General features: G+C 39.3%; 1 protein-coding gene across 1 annotated transcript in view; it reads right to left on the bottom strand.

Annotated features, from left to right (window-relative positions):
- Positions 1-21768, bottom strand: part of pdia5 (protein disulfide isomerase family A, member 5) — a 59645-nt gene that overhangs the window by 26576 nt on the left and 11301 nt on the right. The window contains exons 3-9 of the mRNA XM_017709530.2: positions 19092-19179; positions 12516-12599; positions 12326-12371; positions 10479-10571; positions 9422-9482; positions 7395-7462; positions 1023-1114 (exon numbers count right to left, since the gene is read on the bottom strand). Of these exons, the coding sequence (XP_017565019.1) occupies positions 1023-1114; positions 7395-7462; positions 9422-9482; positions 10479-10571; positions 12326-12371; positions 12516-12599; positions 19092-19179 (532 nt within the window). The remainder of the gene's footprint in view (positions 1-1022; positions 1115-7394; positions 7463-9421; positions 9483-10478; positions 10572-12325; positions 12372-12515; positions 12600-19091; positions 19180-21768) is intronic.

Genomic DNA, 21768 nt, shown 5'->3' with positions numbered 1-21768 from the left:
TGATTGTGGACAGTGGATCACTATACAATACTGAGTAAAACATTTTCAAAAGTAACCAAAAAACGACAATTTTCAAAATGTTACAATTCTTAGCATTCACTCATTTACTACCAGCTAAAGCTGTGCAATACTATATAAACAAGGCCTATTTTTTAAGGGGCAACTATGCATAGTCATTAACAAATTCACCATCAGTACAAAAAAGTTCTGAAGAGGAGTTTTTAGAGGGTTAACACAGGCGGCTGTGTGATCATTAGTGTGCTTGCTTTTGGTGCATGTGTTAGATCATGCTGGACCTTTCTCGCTTTCCAGAGATACTTTGCTTTGCACTCATTAACTCATCAAGGCATTTTCTGACTCTGGCTAGAAATGAGGACATGAGGAATATTCTCAGGAGAAGGGGGAAAAACTTAGCAAACAAACCTCATGCTGTTCAGTATTCATTTACTGGGAATAAAAGAAAAGGAAAAGTAAAAAAAAAAATTGGAATTCTAGATCAGGCTTATTCCTCATCGCAGCGTCAAGACTTACGGCCAAGTCCCTGCTCCTTAACACATTCTGCTTCATCAGAGCTGCCGTCATCTGTTCATGAAATAGAGCAGTTGCCATTCTGCTCCAGACTCAGCTCCCCATTGTGAGAGCTTCCTTCAAACCGAATATTTTATGACCATATAAGCCCTCAAAACTTTTCGTCTGATAAATACTGAACATTTCAAGTGGCTTGTTCCAAAACGAACTCCTCACCCTGGCTATGTCATCACATACAAAGCTCACCTTGCTTTGGTCTGAATATATTAAAGGAACTAATCCTTCCCAAAGGCTACTGACTGAAAGGTGAAGCTATTTGGATGCTGTGGTGCAACTTTTCGAGCACAGCATTTCGAGTCCTTGCACAGCACTTAAATAAAGAACAAAGACAAGAAGGGCTAAGACTCATACACTATATGTTAATCACTTGGTTGAGGAAGAATTCTTCTTAGGTTCATGTGAGTGTGCAAAGTTAAATATAAAGTCAAACTCACTCAAAGTAGCAGAAGGTTGGGTATCCCTTGACATTGAACTCTTGCTTCAGACCATCGAACTCAGCTGGGTGCACGTTCATCCCCGCCAGCACCTGCGGCAAGACAACATTACGCTCAAAGAACAATCTCCGCTCACGACAAGAACCTCTGTGAAATGAAGACGAATGGCTGCACCATTGTAGAAACAGAAGGCTTGTCAACTGAGAGCAACATGAAAGTATGGTGCGCAGCGAAGGGGGACATAGTAAAAATCAAACTCTTTGATGACATTACAAGTCCAGACCTAAATCTCTTCTTTCATGCCAAAACCAATTAGGAATCTATTTGGTTGTAGAAAACAGGCCACTTCAAGGAATTCTGATTTCCTTTGTTCTGAAGGTTGAAAACAGGCCTGTTTACACTTTAGAATTTGATCTGGTCCTCAATATGATTTTATATTATATATATATATATCAATATGATTGAATAAATTGCTACTATCTGGCTTAAATTCTTGGGATACCATGATTCTTCACAAGATACAGAATCATTTAACAATCTATGTCTCTTCCTATGGGGTAGTAGAGGGTTTCAGCAGTTTAAGCATGCCCACTATTAGATGATGTTCAGGTGCTTCAATTAAAATGAGCTGATTTTAGCATATGCTCATAGAAAAGATGGTTCTTCAAGGGTTCTTTAGTAAAGACAATGATTCTGTATAGAACTACGAATATTCACAACAACCATGTGCATGATTAAATGGTTCTTTGTGTGGTGAAATGGTTCTTCAGATTGATGGAGAATGTGCTATATATGGTTCTGCTATTGTAACAGAAGCAGAACTCTTCTTATTGGTGTCTAGAACCACCGACTTTTCTAAAGAGCCCTTGAGGAATATACTTTTTTTTTCTTTTACCCAATTTTCTCCCCAATTTAGTTGCCTCCCATTCCTCCCGCTAGTTAGGACTCCCCCAATCACACTGCCATCAACGCTAGGAGGGCTTCCTTTTGAATCTTGAATCTCCAAGGCCTGTGAAGCCAGCAACCGCATCTTTTCAAACTGCCGCTTACGCAATGTCATTGGACAGCTGAACAAGCTCGGAGGAAAGCACCAACTGCCAGATCTGTTACGTCAGCTAACAGACACCTGTGCTGACTAGCATCATGTTGAGTGATGGGTGAGAAGAGGGGGCCCCCTACCCACCCAGAGAGAGCAAGGCCAATTGTGCTCTCTTGGACTCCTAGCTATGGATAGCTATAGTATCACCAGGGATCGAACTCACGATCTCCTGATGACAGGACCAACGCTTGAGCCACTCGGGAGCCTATGGAATCATCTTTTTTTAAGAGTGTATTTTAAAGAAGAAAAATCAGCATCAGTATTGGACAGGACTCAAGGTTTGAATAACAATATCAGAAAAGAAAAGGCCAAAACTGAGCCTCTCCAGTAGAAAATCTAAGCACAGGGAGATCACAAATCTGTATCAAACATTATGTATTAATTCATGTGATTACAAAATGTTATGTCCAAAAGAAAACATGCATCTCAGTTTTTTCACTTTTTATTTTTCCACATCATTTTAGCTCAGCCGCTGTCCTTTACATTGCATAATCATTTCATGATGAAATGCTCCAAAATGGTTCGTAATTAAAATCTCTTTACATTAATTTACATTAAAGTACTTTTTGCTCTCTCCTGCAAAGTTTCCATTTTGGAGTTGCATGGGTTTTTTGGACAGCAATGACTTATAACTGTATTTTAAAAACAAGTAGAATTTTACATATTTATTATTTTAGTTGCTGCAAAAGTACAGCTATTACTGCCATATTATTCTTCATGTCCCTGCTTCTTTACCTTGAACTTTGAGAAAAATCTGCCAGTAAACATTCAGCATTTTTAATGTAAAATACATGAAATAATGAAATGACCTTCAGTTGGAGTGGGAGTGGGAGGTGTAAGCATTTCTACATGCTAAAGAGTTCATTTTCTGTATCAGCATGATGGGACAACTAAAGCTACTGGGAGTAGAGCACTGCATTATCCCAACCTTTATACCTTTTATTCATTTTATGCTAGGAGCTGATGCTATGATCAGATTATATGATATTTTTGTCTATCACAGTGGTCATTATGTCAGATTAGCCAATCATGGTGCCATAAATTAGTGCCATGTCTTCATCAAGAGACTGGCAACGCTGCAAATCTGACACTGACCAATCATTGCTCACGTCCTTGTGTGTTCATAGAATGTCGGCATGGAAAGTCAAGAAACTGTCAATCACTGCTACAGAAGCATGTGTGATTGTGGACCCATTCCTGGGTGTCATGAAGAGGACAGTATGGGCTGTCTATCCTACAAAGCGAACTCGAGGTAACAAATGTGTTAACATATCAAGAACATTATTCAATGTAGCTAGATACCAGGTTTATGTAAACAGATGTACATGTAAACACTTTGTCTCATGAACATTTATCTTTCTGGACTCTCTTGAAGAAGTGTCAGAAAGGCCACAGCTCAATGGCCCTTTCCTCAGTCTCGTTATTCCACGTGACAGCTGCAGCAGCAGCAGTGTCCATCTTCATCACCATGTTTACATATGTGCACGAGAGAACACTCGGTCATCCTATTCGTCAACAAGGAATTGAGGTATGCAGCATAGTAGAGGTCAGACTAAGCAGGAAAGGACAGAAACAACCGACACTCTAGACTTTTCGTCAGGATGCATTTGTATATTCTTATACACTGAATATGTTATGCATTGACAGGAGGTCAAGTAGCACCGAAGCGCAATATGTTAATATGTTCAAAAGTATGAAAGCCCTTAAGGGCCATGGATTTGCATGTTTTTTTGCTTCATTTCTTCAGGATAATGAATTATTTTTCATTTGTTTTCTCAAGATCTTGTAATATTTATGTTATTATGACAGCAAAACTCAAGTTTTCTTGAGATTCTCCTCCAACTGATTTCTCAGGTGCCACAGAATTTTCAGAAACACTGATCAAAGAATTCTTCCATCACAAAGTGTGCACATTACCAAAAACTGCCACAGAAAGGCATAATAGGTGCCTTGTCTGCTGTGCATCTCTGTTGGATAAAAGGTAGCATTCATTTAAAATCGTTTTTCTGAGTGTGAAGGATTATTACAAGCAAATTACACAGGTATTACAGCTCATCTACTATCATAAATTGCACATAATCAAAGAGCAGGTCACAAATCATCTCCAACTGCTCATACTCGTCCGACAGCACGGTGAAAAATGTGAACGCAGACAGTGCTGACCGCCGACTTCCTCCCAAATCCATCAAGCTTCTCTAGCACTATCAGCGTCCTGCACGCATACATGAAAATGTGAAACTGCAGGATGCAGCAAATCTCCTGGCCAATCTACAACTGCAAATCTCTAAACAAATGGCTTATTTACAGGCTATCTGAGGAGCCTACTCATCATTCAGCAGTTAAGAGAAATAAACACTGTTGCAATTAGTCAGTCCAGCCCAATTTACAGCTCCACACAAAAAAGGGAAAAATAATGCAATTGTTCCAGTGATGTCTGTTAGTACTGAGCCAACTTCTGATGGTTTATTCAGAGGCGCTTTTGCCTTGTAGGAGGCTCAGGACTCATGAAGCCAGGACGGCAGAAGGGGGCACATGCGCATTTTCAGCTGTGAGCTATTGATCCATGTTCTCATGTACTTTTATGTGCAGTATGAGCCATTTTACTTGACAATACCCTTTTTCTTGAAATGTGAAGCCAAGCTTTGATAAGCTTTCGTCCCTCAATTAAGTCTGTGTGTGTGCACTCTGAGAGCAAGGAAGCAAGAGAGAGATGTGTAGCGATAGCTCACAGCAGTGTACATAGAGATATTGAGTTGTGAGCTGGCATTTAATCCATACGCAGACTGTAGACCAGCAGGGAATTCATCCAATAAATGTATTAAACAAAAACAGAAGATCACTGAGACAAAATTATCTGCTGTGAAGCTGATGAAAAGAACTCAGTGCTCTGTCAAATAAAACAAACAGGACAAATAGGTTAGTAGATATTGACAGTGAGATGAAATATTATGGCTCAACCTTATTGAAACATGCCTCGCTTATGATTAATAATGGGGCTGCACAATGTAGACTAAAAATGACGTGGGACAAAGTTAGATTGTGATGATGAAAGGAATAGAGTTCATTATAAAATAATACCAACAAGGCCTGCACACATAACAGAATCTTCTCATTCTGACAGCGTATGGAACTTCAAAGAACTTCAGACCCTGGTTAAACTGGGCTCCGGAGGGGTGGAGGGTTGGGGGGTTAATGAGTCCCTATGCTTTACCTTGACAACAGTTAAGTTTTAATACACATGCTATCACTATTTGCTGGAAGAAACAAAGAAAAAACGTTGCTATTACTATTTATGATCACAATCTCTGTAAGGACATCTGCTGATGCTTCCAAAAACATTAGAAATATTATTTATGTCTCCAGCAGCAACTACAGATCCACTTACAGAGATATTAGTTGCAATACCACTCTTACTACTACTACTACTACTACTACTACTACTACTACTACTACTACTACTACTACTACTACTACTACTACTACTGCTAATAATAATGATAATAATAATGACAGTTTTCTTCTGGTAATTTGAGATGGATGCAAACTCTGAAGCTGACAATGGTGCAAACAAAGTCATAGTGTGCGAGTTTAAACTATGTCAAAATTAAAAGACCATAATAACATCGCAGCTCAGCAAAAGTTGTGGTTGTAGCACACCATCATCTTTAATTTGTCCACATAACTAATTATTCGAGTAATAAAGTAGAGAACTCTCCTGCAAAGTTTATTGTCTCACTATACAAGATCTGAGACATCTGAGGCAATGTTTTTCCCCCTCCAAGTCTTTCAATCTGATGTCTGAAACATGACGCTCTGGTCTGAGGATGCACTAAAATGTACATTGTGACATACAGGTAGCTTTTTGTCCAGGCATGACATCCATCCGCAGCATCGGCATGCTCAAACAGGGAAGCTGAACAGCCACATTTTAAGAACAACCTCATTGGTGTTAGGTACAATGGTAAAATAAATGTTTTATCAATGTCGGATATCACATTACCAAGCATATTTAAAAGCTCAGTATGTGCACATGTATATACTAGTATGCATCTTGCATCTTACAGGGTTCATACAGGGCTCATAAACTTCAGCCATTTTCAAATTCAAGGACTTTTCATGACTCAATGCAACAGAAAAGTGAAATGTTTGGGAGTGATGTTTTCGCATCAAAACTATACACAATTTGTCAGAGTAAAAATGATGTTGCATTTTTACTGTATAAAAATAGCATTTGGTGTGCAAGATATCATGAGTTATACACATGCACAAATTAGTTTGTCATCCAAGTAAACTCTTTAGGCCTTTAGGCTACACCATAAGGTAAGTTTACAGCTTACAACATGAGGTAACGTCCTGCCAGAGGATGCTAACATTTAAGGTCACACACAAACGTGAGGCAGTTATGGGCTGGAGGTTAGGGAACCAGCCCTGTCAGATCCCCAGAGCTGACAGCACATGCCTGAGGTGTCCTTGAGCAAGACACCTAACCCCAACTGTTCCCCGGGCACTGCTTTGGGCAAGTGTGTTCACTGCCCCCTAGTGTGTGGGCACACTATGTGGTATTTCCCTTCATGGATGGGTTAAATGCAGAGGTGAAATTTCCCTGTTGTGGGACTAATAAGGGTCACTTAACTAACACACAAAATAAAAATTGATTACAGACATTTCAAATAATATTTTCTATGACTTTCAAGCACATTTTTTCAATTTTATTTAGTTCTTTTAAGGAGAATGCAGTGGTGGATTTTCCAGCTTTTCCACATCTCCGAGCTAGGGTTTGTACAAACAAACAAACAAACAAACAAACAAACAAACAAACAAACAAACAAACAAACAAACAAACAAATAAATAAACAAACAAACAAATAACTAACTTTTTCTTTTTTTTTCTTTTCTATTTTGGTAAATGAGCTTTTGCCATCACTGGTGCTGTAACTGTGGTAATTTGGTTAACAGTCATCAGGCACAGGCTTAAACTATTTAATTCAACAAGAGATAACAGCAAATTTTCAATGATCATTTTCCTGCTGTTCCTTAATTTAAAACAGCATCACTACAACCACTCATTTGGACATACAGCAAGACTACAGACAAAATCAGCTCAACGCTACATGAACTACTGAACAACATGCAAAATGAAAATAATAAACTACTTACAGTTGCTTACATTTTTGTGCATTGTAAGTATGTTAGGAAAGCAAACAAAACTCCCTGAAAAGTTTTGTCTCTATGAAGGACAATACATAAAATTATGCAAGTTGTTTTGCACTTACATATTTCCCTTTTGTCTCGGTTGCTGTCTGCTGGAAGATGGGCTGCATCCTCTTACAAACACCACACCCTACAGAGAAAGAGACAGGAGTTAGGTGAAAAGGGGAGAAGGCGAAAAAAACAAAGCCAAAATTCAAAGGAAAGGTCAAACTGTCCATGCCAAAGCTGATTCCAAAGGAAAGGCCTATCAACAAGCAATTCTTTGTTTTTCCTCTGTCAGAAATGGGAACAGCTAATTAGTTATAGAGATACCCTGTTAATGAGATTCTTTAAAATAAATAAATAAATAAATAAATAAATAAAAATAAGGTAAAAATAAGGTAATTGCTAATGACACCCACTGAAAATACTTTTACACTGTTACAAAATCCTGAGATGAGCACCACATGTAGTGCATGCTGTACACGTTCTGCTGTTTCTTGGAACAGAAAGGAATATTAATATCTCCATATTGAAGTCAGCCAAAGCATTGCACAGCCTGTGCTGGGCCTGAGGTGCCTAATTGCCGATTCCATGGAAATACTTTCTAAGGAAGCCAGTGAAGAATTAAAGAAACAGACACGGAGAAAACAGGAAGCTACACATGGAGTCTAAATGAAGAGCCTGAGGGCTGCCCTCTGTGTGTAGCTTTCAACAAACTCAGTTCTTCATCTCACATAAAGCACTATTACAAAATACCATGCTGTTGGCCTCTCCACCAAACACCACGTTTAGCATTTTTAATGAACAGAATGCACAGAGAGGTATGTAGGGATTCATGGACGCAACTTTTCTCGGCCAATACTGACATCCAGCACTGATCCTGACACCAGCTCTTTTAAAGCACTCATGATTTATAGTCATAAATATACTGAAGAGTCTAATGTATAATGTTCTATTCTTCTTAGGATTGAGAGAGAGATGTAGAAGGTTCTAGAAGGTGCACAAAATGAACTGTCTGCTCTGACTGATATCTGAGGTGTTTAATAAGGTAAGTATCTGTGGCAACACTCATCCAGTATATTGATTTGGTGGATCACTAGTTATACCAGTCTCTGCTTACAGGCTGCTTCCAGCTTGTATCAACGGGCACTTCTGATCACTTCAGGGTTGCACTTCACCACATAAAAATCCAGGTATAAAACACAGCCAGGATGCACTGTAATCATATTACGATCAGATCACCCAAACTACATTTGAATATGGCCACATTCTTGAACATATTCAATAAAAATGTAAATGCAATGCGTTTTCTATATCCACAAACAATTCCATAAGCGGAAATGCATCTATCAAGTGCTGACTAGCAAAACTAGGATAAACCCAAGGAATGCAGGAGATGTGGGGCTGGAGTTATGCCTTTCTGCACCATCATAATCTGGAGAAACTGAACAGAGGTAAACAATGATGTGCATGTTATTAATGTGCTTTTCACATAGAAATCATCTCATCTGGTCACACTGGAGTCCATTTTAACGAAAAATATAAATAGAAAAAAGCAGCAAAAGTGTATTCAGATACAACCCAAACATGAAATACATATTAATGCAAGGTGTAAACAGCTTCAGAAAAAGTCAAAATGAACATAACCTGCGAGCGAGAAGTCCTTTTTTAATTCTGGAGTGAAAGTAATTATTCTTTCATTCGCCACAAGAACGACACAGCTAGGAATAGCCAGTCAGATTTGAACCCATGACCTTAAGGTTGCTGGCTCACCTCTCCTACCACCCCAAAGTACTTTATATATCAAGTAATCGTAAAATAATTTTAGTGTCTAGTGAATTATATTAAAATCTACACTGAATAACTTATTGCTGAGATATAAATGAATATATTTTATATAAAAATAGTCATTACAAACTTGGCAGCAGTGTACCTGCAAAATTGACACCCCATCCGCATTGCAAATTGCTGGATTTCAATTATTAAGCATTTCCTCACTTAAACTACTACGCGTTATTCTCCAGGATTTCACACCCTTTGCATCATGCACTCTATGAATTCACCAGTGACGGAGGACAGAATGAGGGCATATCGTCAGCTGACTCACAGGGGGCATAAAACATCATGAGGATGGGTCTCTCCTCCCTCTTCAGCAGCTTCCTGAAGTCCTGCAGGGAAAAGCACACCTCAGTCAGAGAAATGATTGCGCCATGGTTCCAGTATGTATGAATGTCTTAAAGTCTTCATTACCCATAACACTACAACACAGCTCTTTTGCTGTCGCAGTAGATTTCAGCTTTAGGGTAAATTAGCTTTGGGTAACAGGTTGGAACAACTCTAAGATTAAGAGCTCACATTAAGCTTTGGAATTTAATTAAACCTTAAAAACATTAAGCCTTAATAAAATGTGTTCCACACTTGTAGCTCAAGAGCAACAACCAGTGAGTCCTGTAGGGGGCCCTCTGATTAGGCAAGCAGAGACCAAAAAAAGGAAAAAAAGTCCTGATGTACTCATGACAGTAAACCATACAGCGCTTTCTCTAATGCCTGTAATTGCATGTGAGGATTAAGGAGCTCACAGAGGGAGACTTTTTTTTATCAGCTTTGTTTATATTCATGCTTCATTACCAGATTGCTTCCCGTAGCTGAAATTTGCTTATGGCAGTCGACACCCCAAAAGATGTAATGCGCCACTGAGCACATGCCCCCCCCCAGAGCGATCAATACGCTCTTCAAAGGAGTTTCAAAGGCATCTCGGTGAGCAGGGCTGCTTTCTGATTGAGCACGGCCCCCTCAGCAGGAGAACTATCCAGATATCCTATGATCTGTAAAGTCTCTTAAGAGACCGTGTTACTAGTCAAGGAAGTTTTTTTCCCCTTTTCTTTTTTCTGTTAAACATTTGCTTTAATGAGTTTTTGTCCTCAATTTCCTCAACTCAGATGGTCTGAGATACACTGGATCTGAGGCAGTGGAGCCGCATATGCTCCTGAATGTTCTGTACAGCAGCCAAGGCTGTCCTCAAGAGACAGCAGTACAGCCTGGTTCTTCAGTTGCAGATTGCTTAACTCATTGCTTTTGTTCAGCATGCAGTTCCCACACCAGACAAACACTAAGAACGGAAAGGTGATCTTCACCGAAGCCGTCGACCTAAAAGAGATACTCACTTTCTCCGTCTCAATGTGAACGACGTCTTTAGCCTCAGGGTTCTCCTCCCATAGGGGGGCACCTGTGGGGTCTTTCAGGAACGCCACCATAGACTGAGAAAGAAAAGCAGGGGATCAAAAGGAGGACAATTATTAGCGAAACAGTGATATGACTCATCTTTCACTGTCAAAGCACATTCCCCTTCTCCAGAGAAATACTGCCAATAGAGCAGACTGTGTGTTTCCAACAGTGAGACCCAAGAGTGCAAAAATCTATGCTCTCCAGGAAGATTTCACAACATCAGACTTTGAGGTCACCAATAATAATGGTCAAAAGAACTTTCAGTGATGCAAAGTTTCTTTGATGGCATTACAAGATGACATTGTTTCCTCTAACAGACTACAGCTAATTTAAAAGATCTATCCATCCAGAACGTAGGAAGACTCGGTAAGCACCTTTTTGACATTAAGTGCTCATAATAAGCCTAATTACCGTTACGGAAAGAGAAATGAAGAGCAATATCAGACTCAACAGCAGATGCTTTTAATGAGAAACCTCCATTCTCCATGGAAGCTGCTCACCCATCTCATCACTGACTCAGACACCAGAGCTGAGCCGCATTCATTCATTTTTAACTTCTGCACATTACGCACTCGGCTCATTGCGGAACCGTTCATCAACGGCATGTCACCCGTGCACAAGACTATGCCAACATCCTCATGGAAGAAGAGGTGGGTGAGGGAAAGAAATGAACAGGAAGCGATAGGTCCATTCTGGACCAGCTGTATAATCCAGCCGCACTGTGGAACCAGCACCTACAGTGTGAAATCACAGCAGTACTTGCCTGTGCTAGTGTGAAATGGCATGCATGGGGAATATCAGCTTGGTGGAATTGACGGAACAGGGCATGCCAAAAAAGATCAAAAAGCCTACAGATTACAGAGACCCAAGACTACAAAACCCATGCCTAAACACTTTGTCAAATACCAAAGTCGAAAAGAACTGGAAGTTTGAGACTATTAGAAACTACAAAGCAAAACTCAATCATACAGTGCTGGGCAAAAGTCAGAGACCACCTTTCCTTTGTTTAATTTTAAGTCAAATAATTACAAGTTTCATAAGATACTTATTGATAGATAAAAGGCTGCATAAGAAAAGGAACAGTCAGTAACATTTGAAAAAACAGGAGTTTCCAAAACCAGACTTCAAAAAATAATTGAAAAAGGGACTCCTAACAACTGTGCAAGACAGGTCAGATAACTAGTACTTAAAGCTTTAAACTTTAAGAGGAGAAAATCAAACGACTCTTAGGCGAGATATAAAAAAGTCACAGTTTCTGTCCATCCTTCCATTGTGAGAAGGCAACAACACTATCTGTCTGAAAGTCTGAAAAGATGTGTAGCTGTCAAGAAGCTGTTACTGAGAAAAGGAAACATAACAAAACAAGGCAAACACAAATGTAGAGGAAATACAAAAAAAAGAACATTTCCAAAAACATTTAGAAAAATATGCATAACAATATATTTCACTCTCCACGTCTTGCAGTTCCAGATTATGTCTGTGACACTCCATTTAAATATAATTATTGCATTTCCATGAAATCCTTCACTTGATATAACTTGCATATCTGACTTCTTGCATTTTTGCACATTTTTCCTCTTAATAATATTGGCTGCTAGAATACTGTATCAACCAAATACTGTATTCCATAGCTGCACTGGTTGCTAATTCAATGACCGTTATACTCATATATTCACAAAAACTTTGTGGCAATATGTATATACTGTATGGACAAACCTATACTGATTTAACATTTTTTATATTTTTTTTAAACATAACATCAGAACACAATTTTCAGGATGATTACCTTAAGCGTGGCTGGTCTGTTGTATTCTGTATGGAAGGTTCCATCTCTGGAAGAGAAAAAGAAAACATGTATAAAGCAGTAGAGGTAATGTTAGTGCCTACTGCTGGCTTGTTATCTGTTATTTTCGGTAATGATTCCATCAAACTCGGGACTCATTAAACTGCTTGATAAAGACAGAGAGCACACTTACTTATAATGCAGGATCTCAAATCCAGCAGTCTTCGAACTGGGGTCCACCTTCACTTTCTTACAGAGTTTACGACCCTCAGAATCCCTGGAGGGAAGACAGGACAGATGAAAAGGCAGGCAAACACATCTCTCATGATGGCAAGTGTGAACAGCTTGGTGAATTAATGAACCCAGAATAACGCTGGTCCTGAACTTGTGTAAGCAAGTAATTCATAATTATTATCAATAATTTTTATTATTTATTATTTTATTATTTATGTAATAATAAATACTTTTTTTTTTTTTTTTTTTTTTTTTTTTTTAAAAACACAGACCTATTTTTTTTTAAGTAAATGTAAATTTGAACAGTTAGAGTAGACATTATACTCAAGAAAATCATTATATTTTGACTTATTATGTTCGAAAATAAAATACTTTGGGCAAACATCCATCATACAAACAAGCAAAGCCAAAAAAGTTAGATGGACAAAAATGAATTTCCAGAGACAATGAATAAATCGCTGTAACAGTAATACAAGAGAGCTGATCGGATGTGACAGACGGCCGCAGTAATAAGGTAATGCAATACAGCCTCCTGAAATCTGGCAAACTCTTTCCATCTCCATGTTTCAAAGGAAAAGGGGGAACAACCTTAAAAAGTATTGTGAAAACACATAGCTTTGTATTCTTTTATCAGTGCTACAGACTTCAGTAGTAGAGATTTACTAACTCGAATTTCTTTACAGCAGTTGTGATAGAAACCAGAGGCATGTGTGATCTCAGATTCTATGTAATGATAATGATACTGGAGGCAAGTCCAAAAATTTTTTTTTTATTATTTTGCATCATAACACCCTACATGTACCTCTCTGCAATGAATGTGCTTTTAAAGAAGAAGGTGAACTGTTTAAACATCTTGTTCCCATCACCACAACTGTAAACAATTCTCTAGAACAGAGCATTCACTTCAAACCAGAACACGCAGAACATCGGGTGGGGGGGGGGGTAGAGAAATCAACAGAACTATTCTTTAATGTGATGCTGCATAAACAAATGGAAGCACAGAAAATATAATCTATAATATTACATATGCTTATACACAACCACATTTTATTGCATAATAAAAACAGAATGCAAAAATGTTTCTGGCATCAAATTCAAAATGGGCATACATTTAGAAAAAAAAACATTTGATATGTTGTCTTTGTACTGTTTTCAATTAAATATAGTGTTAAAATGATTTGCACATCATTGCATTCTGTTTTTTATTTGCATTCCGCACAGCATCCCAAATTTTTTGGAAACAGGGTTGCATGATATACCCTAGTTCAATCAATGGACAGAAAATGGTCAACTCCTCAGTCCTCAAGCACACTTACGGTTACCTAGCACCTGCAAAGAATCTGTGATTATCTATCTCTCTCTCTCTCTCTCTCTCTCTCTCTCTCTCTCTCTCTCTCCATGCACACACACACAGCACAACCACTATCACCACCCCTTTGCATTAGTGATAATGAGCATGGAAATGTATTACATAAGGACAAGTAGGAGCAGAAAGGACTCAGTGGACAGCTAAAGCCCCCATGCTAATGGAAATTCAAAGAGATGGAATTCAATTAAGTTGCCAACAACCAACATTCTCCCCGGACCCCCACCCCCGCCAATCTCCCCCTCCCCAAGGGGGTGGGATCAGACAGTGCCATTAGATTTACGTTTGTTCCACATCCTGCCTTTGTCTGTGGGAGGAGGAGACAAAAGTGGTGGAGCGGGAAGAGGAGCAGAAGTGCAGGCTGTCAGGTGGGAAACACAATTAGACATGCTGTGTGGCGAACGTGCTGACTCATGACCACAGATGGCGCCTCGCTGGGTATTTACGGGCAGACTTGCCCCAGCACGGCACTTCAGGATGAGAGGTGCAGCCATCCATTGCAAGACTTCTAAGCTGCGATGGAGTTCGGCTAAGGGTAAAGGGTTCTGGACACTTGGAGGGTCTGGCTCATTTTGTGACTGTAAATCTAGGGTCACTTTGGACTAGATAGTTCTGAACAACTTGATTGGTCATCAGGAATTCAAATTTCTGTTCTATCCATCTATCCATCCATCCATCCATCCATCCATCCATCCATCCATCCATCCATCCATCCATCCATCCATCTATCTATCTATCTATCTATCTATCTATCTATCTATCTATCTATCTATCTAAAAAATAAAGGGAACACTTAAACAACACAATATAACTCCAAGTAAATCAAACTTCTGTGAAATCAAACTGTCCACTTAGGAAGCAACACTGATTGACAATCAATTTCACAGCTGTTGTGCAAATGGAATAGACGGCGGGTGGAAATTATTGGCAATTAGCAAGACACACCCAATAAAGGAGTGGTTCTGCAGGTGGGGACTCTGAAAATAACTCAACACACAGTCTTTAATGTCTCAATAGCTGGCAGCACAAGTGTATGTGTGTGTAAGATACAGCAATCGATTGTCAAAAAAAACTAGGCATTGGGGTTCCTTTGGAAAATGGTTCTGTAAAGAACCATGAACACTCCAAAAATTTTTGCATCATGAGATGGTTCTTCAGATTGATGGATGATGTGCGATAGATGGTTCTATAAAGATCCTTGTTGAACACAGTAATAAACAGAATGCTTAGCAATTTCTAGGAGTTCGATGTTTGCTTTTTTTCAACTTTTATTTATCTGTGCCAGAAACAAAAAACATCAAAATTGGAATCAAATCTTGACCTCATAATCAAAAATCATACTAAACCTGAAAACATGCTTATTGTTACATCCTTAGGAACCAAAAGGGTTTCTTCTATGGCATAGCTTCATTTCACTTTATTGCTATCTTTATTTATTTATTTTTTTTAAAAAGACTTAAGTGAAGTATTTTTAAAAGGAAGATACCACCTGTGAGGATATCGTCTATGATCATTGACTAACCAGGATGAAAAATAAGTATGTCAAAAGTTAACTGCTACATTAATGAACTAACTGTAACGTATTGTAATCAAGCTATAAAATCTTTGCTGCATCATTGAATGTACCCTTTGGGAAGTATTGCTAACCTGCATGGAACGTACTCACATTAGAAAATGTATTAAGAGTGGTTAGCTATTGTGGGCAAAGCTACATCAACAATGGCTCACGATGATACTGCAGCATAAAGAACAGGATATGACTAAGCACAATATGCATGCCTCACTGGTTTACTGTCCCCTCGACATTTGTGACAATACAGTTAGATGCTATTTGGTTGGAGCAGCAGTCAGCACATTACAAGAGTCTGACTCAAACCAATTTCGACCAAATCAGCTGGCCATCTCTCAGGTCTGTCATCACATGGAAATGTGTGGACCTCTCCTGACAAAGCCCTCCACAACTGACGAGTCTAATTCTGCAGGCCAAGAGGTGCTATTTTTCTGAGAGCTCGCTTTTTTTTTTTTTGTTTGTCCAAAACTCTGGGCCAACACCTGGATGGTAGAAAAGATAAGGCTCGCTATTTCTTCTCCACTTTGCTGCATTCACAGTGGGGTGAGGAGTGAGATGTCAAAAGATCTCACATATCTTCAGGACCCAATCAGGAATGTCCACAACTGGTAAGCCATTTGTAGAGTCTTGTCTTCAAACTACAATGCTAATAATGATGTTTTAGCCTGGCCTAGCCATTCACATATCAGTGAGATAAGTCTGGCCTAAGTACTGTAACCTCTCGGTTGCCCCATTTCTCAGCATCTTGCATGTGCTGATATAATGCTTATTGGGTAAAGAGATTGGCCCCTTTTTTCTTATCTTACTGTGCTCTTTTTATCGCCAGAACATCCACTTATTTCTCCTTCAATCCACCATCGGCAAACAACATTCACTTCAGCTTACTTTGCTGCCACAAAGTGCTTTTTTCCCCTACATAGGCTCCTGTTCTATCTCAAAAGTTCTTATATTCCTTATGGGCTGTAAAAACAACAATAACAACAAAACAAGATCAAATAAGTACAGAGTTCCCATTAAAAACTCCACACTGTGGTTTTGTACAGTAGGGTCTTTCTGAAATGAATTTAGTGGGGGTGCACTGGCAATTCTGGGCCAAGGCCAGTATCCAATACTTGCCATGTACATATCAGCCATTCCCGATTTTGATGCCATTATATAAACATTTATACAATGCAGAAATTGAGACTAAATGATCTGGATTAGCATTATACAATTCAGTGAAATGACTGAAATACAGACATTTTAATATCATTCTCACAAAACCTCCTCATAACATGTTCATAATATTTGAGTGTCATAAGCATCATCATGCAGATAAAAAAAATCCACTCAATTAAGTAGATTATCTGGACCTTTGTATATGAGGTCAGACACTGATGTTGGACGAGAGGGCCTGGTTTGCAATCTCTGTTCTAGTTCAATCCAAAATGTGTTTGATGGTGTTCAGGTCAGGGCTCTGTGTGGGCCAATAAAGTTCTTCTGCACCAAACAAAACCAGTTATGCCTCATGCTGGAACAAAAAAGGGCCTTCCCCAAAGTGTTCCTGCAAAACTGGAATCACATAACTGTGCAAAATGTCTTGGTATGCTGAAGCCTAAAGGTTTCCCTTCACTGGAACTAAGAGGCTTTGGCCAAAAACAACCCCATATCATTATCCCTCCTCCACCAAACTTTACAGTTGGCCAGTCAGATCCAAATCCAGACTCACTCCACAGAATAGGTTTCCACTGCTCCACAATCCAATGGTGGTGTGTTTTATACATCACCCCCCTCCCAATCCCATTTGCCATTGTGCATTTTGATCTTAGGCTTAGGTGTGTAGCTGCTTAGTCACTGGAACCCATTATGTGCAGCTCCTGATGCACAGTTCTTTTGCTCTTTTGCTGTTGCTCCCAGAGGCCATTTGGAACTCTTTACTAAGTGATTCAACAGAGGATAGGCACTTTGCACTTCACCACTTATCGGCCTCATTCTGTGAGTTGTGGCTGAGCCATTGTTGCTCCTAGGTGCTTCTTTTTCATAATAATAGCACTAACAGTTGACAGGGGCAGATCTAGCAGTACAGAAATTGCACAAACTGGCTTGTGGCAGAGGCGGCATGCTATGACAGTGCCACATTCGGAGTCACTGAGCTCATCAGTATGACCTATTCTACTGGCAGTGTTTGTCTAATCAAGACTGCAGGAGAGAAATGTGGGGGAAAGAAAACATCATTTACAGAAATATCTTTAAACCTTGTGTTGCAGTAATGAAAATTTGGTAATTTCAATTGGAAAAATGTTACAAAAAAATTCATTTTAATCAATTAATTTTTTTTCTTTTTTAACCAGCTAGACGCATATCCATAAAAAGTTTCAGTCGTTTAAACACTTCCATGTTGGGTCCCAGTAACCCAGAGTTGCCTAAACATTCTGCTCTTCCAGAGATCAATAATTACATCCTGCGTGAAATATCACCGAAAATTAAACATCTGTATGATATTGATTTTTTAAATATGATTCCAATATTATCACTGCATTCATAGAGTTTAGTCTTTTAAGAGTTTGTTGTCCAATTATTCCACTAAAAACACTTTAAATCAATGTCTAACTGATAGTCATCAGAGGGACTTTTGTGGACTTTTGCAGTGTCTTCTCTGTGGTTATTTCCACAGCAGAAGCAGACAGAGGGAGCTGAGGGTTGACAGATTCACAAGTTGAGAAGGGAAGTGGGGGGGGGGGGGGGGGGGGGACTCAAAAAGGAGGAAGGAAGATAAAGAACGAAACGGATGTGTATGTTTTCCAGGGCTGGCAGATGCCTTGAGAGTGCTGCACAGGGGCCATGTCACTGGCATTAAAAAGTTTCGCTGAATTCCTTTCAAAGGATTCATCTCGCCTGATCTGACAGATCTGCTGCAAGGAATTGTGGGAGCTAGGGACAGAAAGAAGTGTGTATTTCTGAGTGAGAAGGCACACTTCTTGCTATGAATCATCCCTCACACACACGCACACACACACACTCCCTCAACTAACAGAGGCATAAGATGAAGGCTTAATTTTTCTCCCATTCGGAGGCCTCAGCTACAAGAAGCACTTGCATTAAGGAATAATAAATGGCAAGTTACAGAAAAGAAAAGTAAAAAGTCATCTCCAAATGAGTCTCCATTTTCAGATTCAAGCATCTGCACATAGCTAAACACCTGGATTATCTTAAGAGATTTGTGATCACTCTTTGAACCTCTGACTGCTTTTAGTGAGGCTGGCATTCCCAAACCCGTCATCTACTGTACATCAAGGTTTTCAAAGCTTTGCACCAAAGCACTTCTCATTTCACTGAGTGGTGCTTATTTGTCATTTGTAAGAAGCAAAATTTTCAAGACAAAGGAAAAGGACAAATGTCAAAAACTGAGTGATGGACCAAGATTGGTGTTACTGTATCCTGTGCCAACCATCCTGGAGAACACAGACTTGCAATGGAGCTTGTGCTCCGAGAGACTTTTCATTTAAGGACACCTTTCAGCCTCTTTCTCATTATGTGGCTCTCCTGTTTCAGGTGTTATATCTAGCACATTAGCACTCATCCATTCAGACAGAAGGTGTTAGATGATCACTGAGACTTACCCGCAGTTCACCCAGGCGATGGTCCCTTGGCCTTTCACTGCCTGGGCTACATCAGAGAGAAGCTTCAGTTGAGGGTCTCCAGATGTAGCTGAAGTACAAGGAACATATTGAATACATATTAGGGCCCACGGAAACTGACAAATTCTTAAATCCTATTCAGGCTGGATTCATTTTACCTGGGGGAGGTGTTATAATTTGAGTGATTAACAGCAAGATCTAGGATTTTAATCCAGTGCAAATCTGCAAATGACTGTAGTTTTTACAAGTCTGCTTGTAAGTAATAATTCCAGCATAAATTACCTTCTATAATTCACTGAATTTGGAGCTCCCTCTGCAATAGCAACCCTGTTTGAATCGACCTAACAATGGAAGGCAAGCATAACTTCTAAAATGGAGGTTTTCTTGGTACTTTTCCTTTATCAAGTTCAAAACAGGACTGCTGTACAACAGCTGTAATCTACGTACAATGGTTTTTGTGATGGTCTAATTAAAAGAAGAAGGAAAAATATATCGGAAGTACCTTTTTCAGGGCAGTACAATTTCAGTCTTGTTAGTTTCAAGGACGTCTATCATAGAAAACTCAATCTTCCTCACATTCTTGAAATAAAGAGTTTGATATTGGATTTTTTTTTTTAAAACATTGTTAAACTTTCAAAACACACTGTTCACTCAGGCCATTTATGGACGTTAACCTATAGGAAAGCCCATTTTGTCTTCACTGCTTTGTGTGTTGTCATGAAAACCAACACATTTATACATATCTACCTCTTTTAGACTACAGCAGTTTAGCCCAGCTAGTTATATGAGCATTTCAGCACAGACTGCTATTTGTTTTTTTAAGAGATACAATGTGGGGCAGCTGATCAGAACAGAACTAAATAACATATGTCTGCCTTAAATGCACAGCAACAAAAACAGTCTGTTTAACTCTAAAGGATAAAAAGAGGATGGAGAAAGGTCACGTAAAAAAATGAATGACGCCTGCTTTTAGCTACATAAAACCACTCAAACACTGTGAGTGGAGCTCAGGGGAAAAACAAATAATTACAAAACAAAATGCCCTTTAACACCAACATGAATGTCTCGGCTATGACGTTTCAATCTGGAATATGGGGTAAATTTAGGAAATTACACAGATGCTTTATCCTGTGCAGAACGACCAGTCAAATTCCTTACAAATGCCATTACCAGACCTCCTTTGGTAAAATGAGTGAATGATATAAATTATGTAGTATAAGGCTGTGGGGTTTGCTTTTTATTAATTACCTCTGATTTTACTTCTTTCCTCTTCACAGACAAAAAAAAATTGCATTACAATGATTTCCTCATGCTTAAGGTTTGAATGCCTTTTATAATTTTCTGTTATTTTGACTATAAAGTTCCAAAAATACAGCATATACACTTATACAGCTCACAAATGCACACACATCTGCACAATCAGATTAGTCATAAAGAGCTTCTCATGGCAAAGAAATTGTACAATCATCAGTAATAATTAAATGCTTCTCTTAGCACTTCAAGAGAAGACATGCATTCTAGCATAAATCACTGAAAACGCTTCAAGATGCACAAACTCTCTGTATTGTTGTCTTCTACACCCTAGCTCAGCTACACTGCCATGTCAAAGCTGAAAGAAAACATCCGACAGGAGGAAATGAAACCGGGGGGAACGTGCACTCAGAGAGCGATACTGGGCTTCAGAGGATGAGCATCCGAGCGAGCCATCAATCAAATGCTCCGTTCAATACTCCAGAGTCTTACCCAATGACCTCACGCGGCCGAAATGGGCCGTGAATTATGAAAGTGATAAATCTGGAGCTGCTAGGCCTTGAGAGGCCCTTCCCCTCCATAAGGAAGGGAGAATGTTTACGGGCCGCGCAACCACACACCCGTCACACAGCACTGCACATGGCTGCCCCCCTAAATGCAGCTGGAAGCTATGCAAATGATTAGAGACTGCAGTGCTAAGGGGGTAATTTGACTAATGGTGGAGACTGAGTGGTGCTAATCGTTTTATTTGAATGTGCTGTGTGTTTGAGTGCTTCCCAACTGAAGGATTTGCATTATCACAGCTGCTTAGAATGTTCCTGTATACTCTGCAACCTTTTGCTGTCCTCCATGCAGTGCAGGGGGACTGACTCCAACAGTAGCAAAACATACATCCAGATATCAAATGTTTGACTGGAGAAGAATGTAGATGCCAATACAACCTTCTGGCCTGTTGTGCTCTTGGATCTTGGAGGTCATGAAGTTCACAGAACTAAACTGGACTACATTAGTAGTACTACCATTGCAGTACTACACTAGTACTGCAATGGGAACCATAGGTGCACAATTTACTGGCTACAGACACATTATTAGCCAAAATAAGCAAAAACGTTGTATGTATTAGGCTGACCCTGGAATTACATTCAATAATGTAGCACCCTAATTTGAGTTTGCACATGCACTGGCAAAGTACTAGGCAATACCATTCATTTCAACAGACACATAAATAATATAGTGGATAACACCACTGCCCCACACACAGAGGATTGTTCATTTGATTTTCTGTCCAGGCAGGAATACCACCACTGTACCAAGCCTTTGGTCATGACTCTTAATACTACTATCACTTATCCTTGTACGTGACAGGTAAAGCCTAATATCAATCACTATATATCAATAATGTCATATG

Source organism: Pygocentrus nattereri, chromosome 6 (genome assembly GCF_015220715.1).
Source record: "Pygocentrus nattereri isolate fPygNat1 chromosome 6, fPygNat1.pri, whole genome shotgun sequence".
NCBI lineage: Eukaryota > Metazoa > Chordata > Actinopteri > Characiformes > Serrasalmidae > Pygocentrus > Pygocentrus nattereri.
This window is presented reverse-complemented; position numbering and strand designations above follow the sequence as displayed.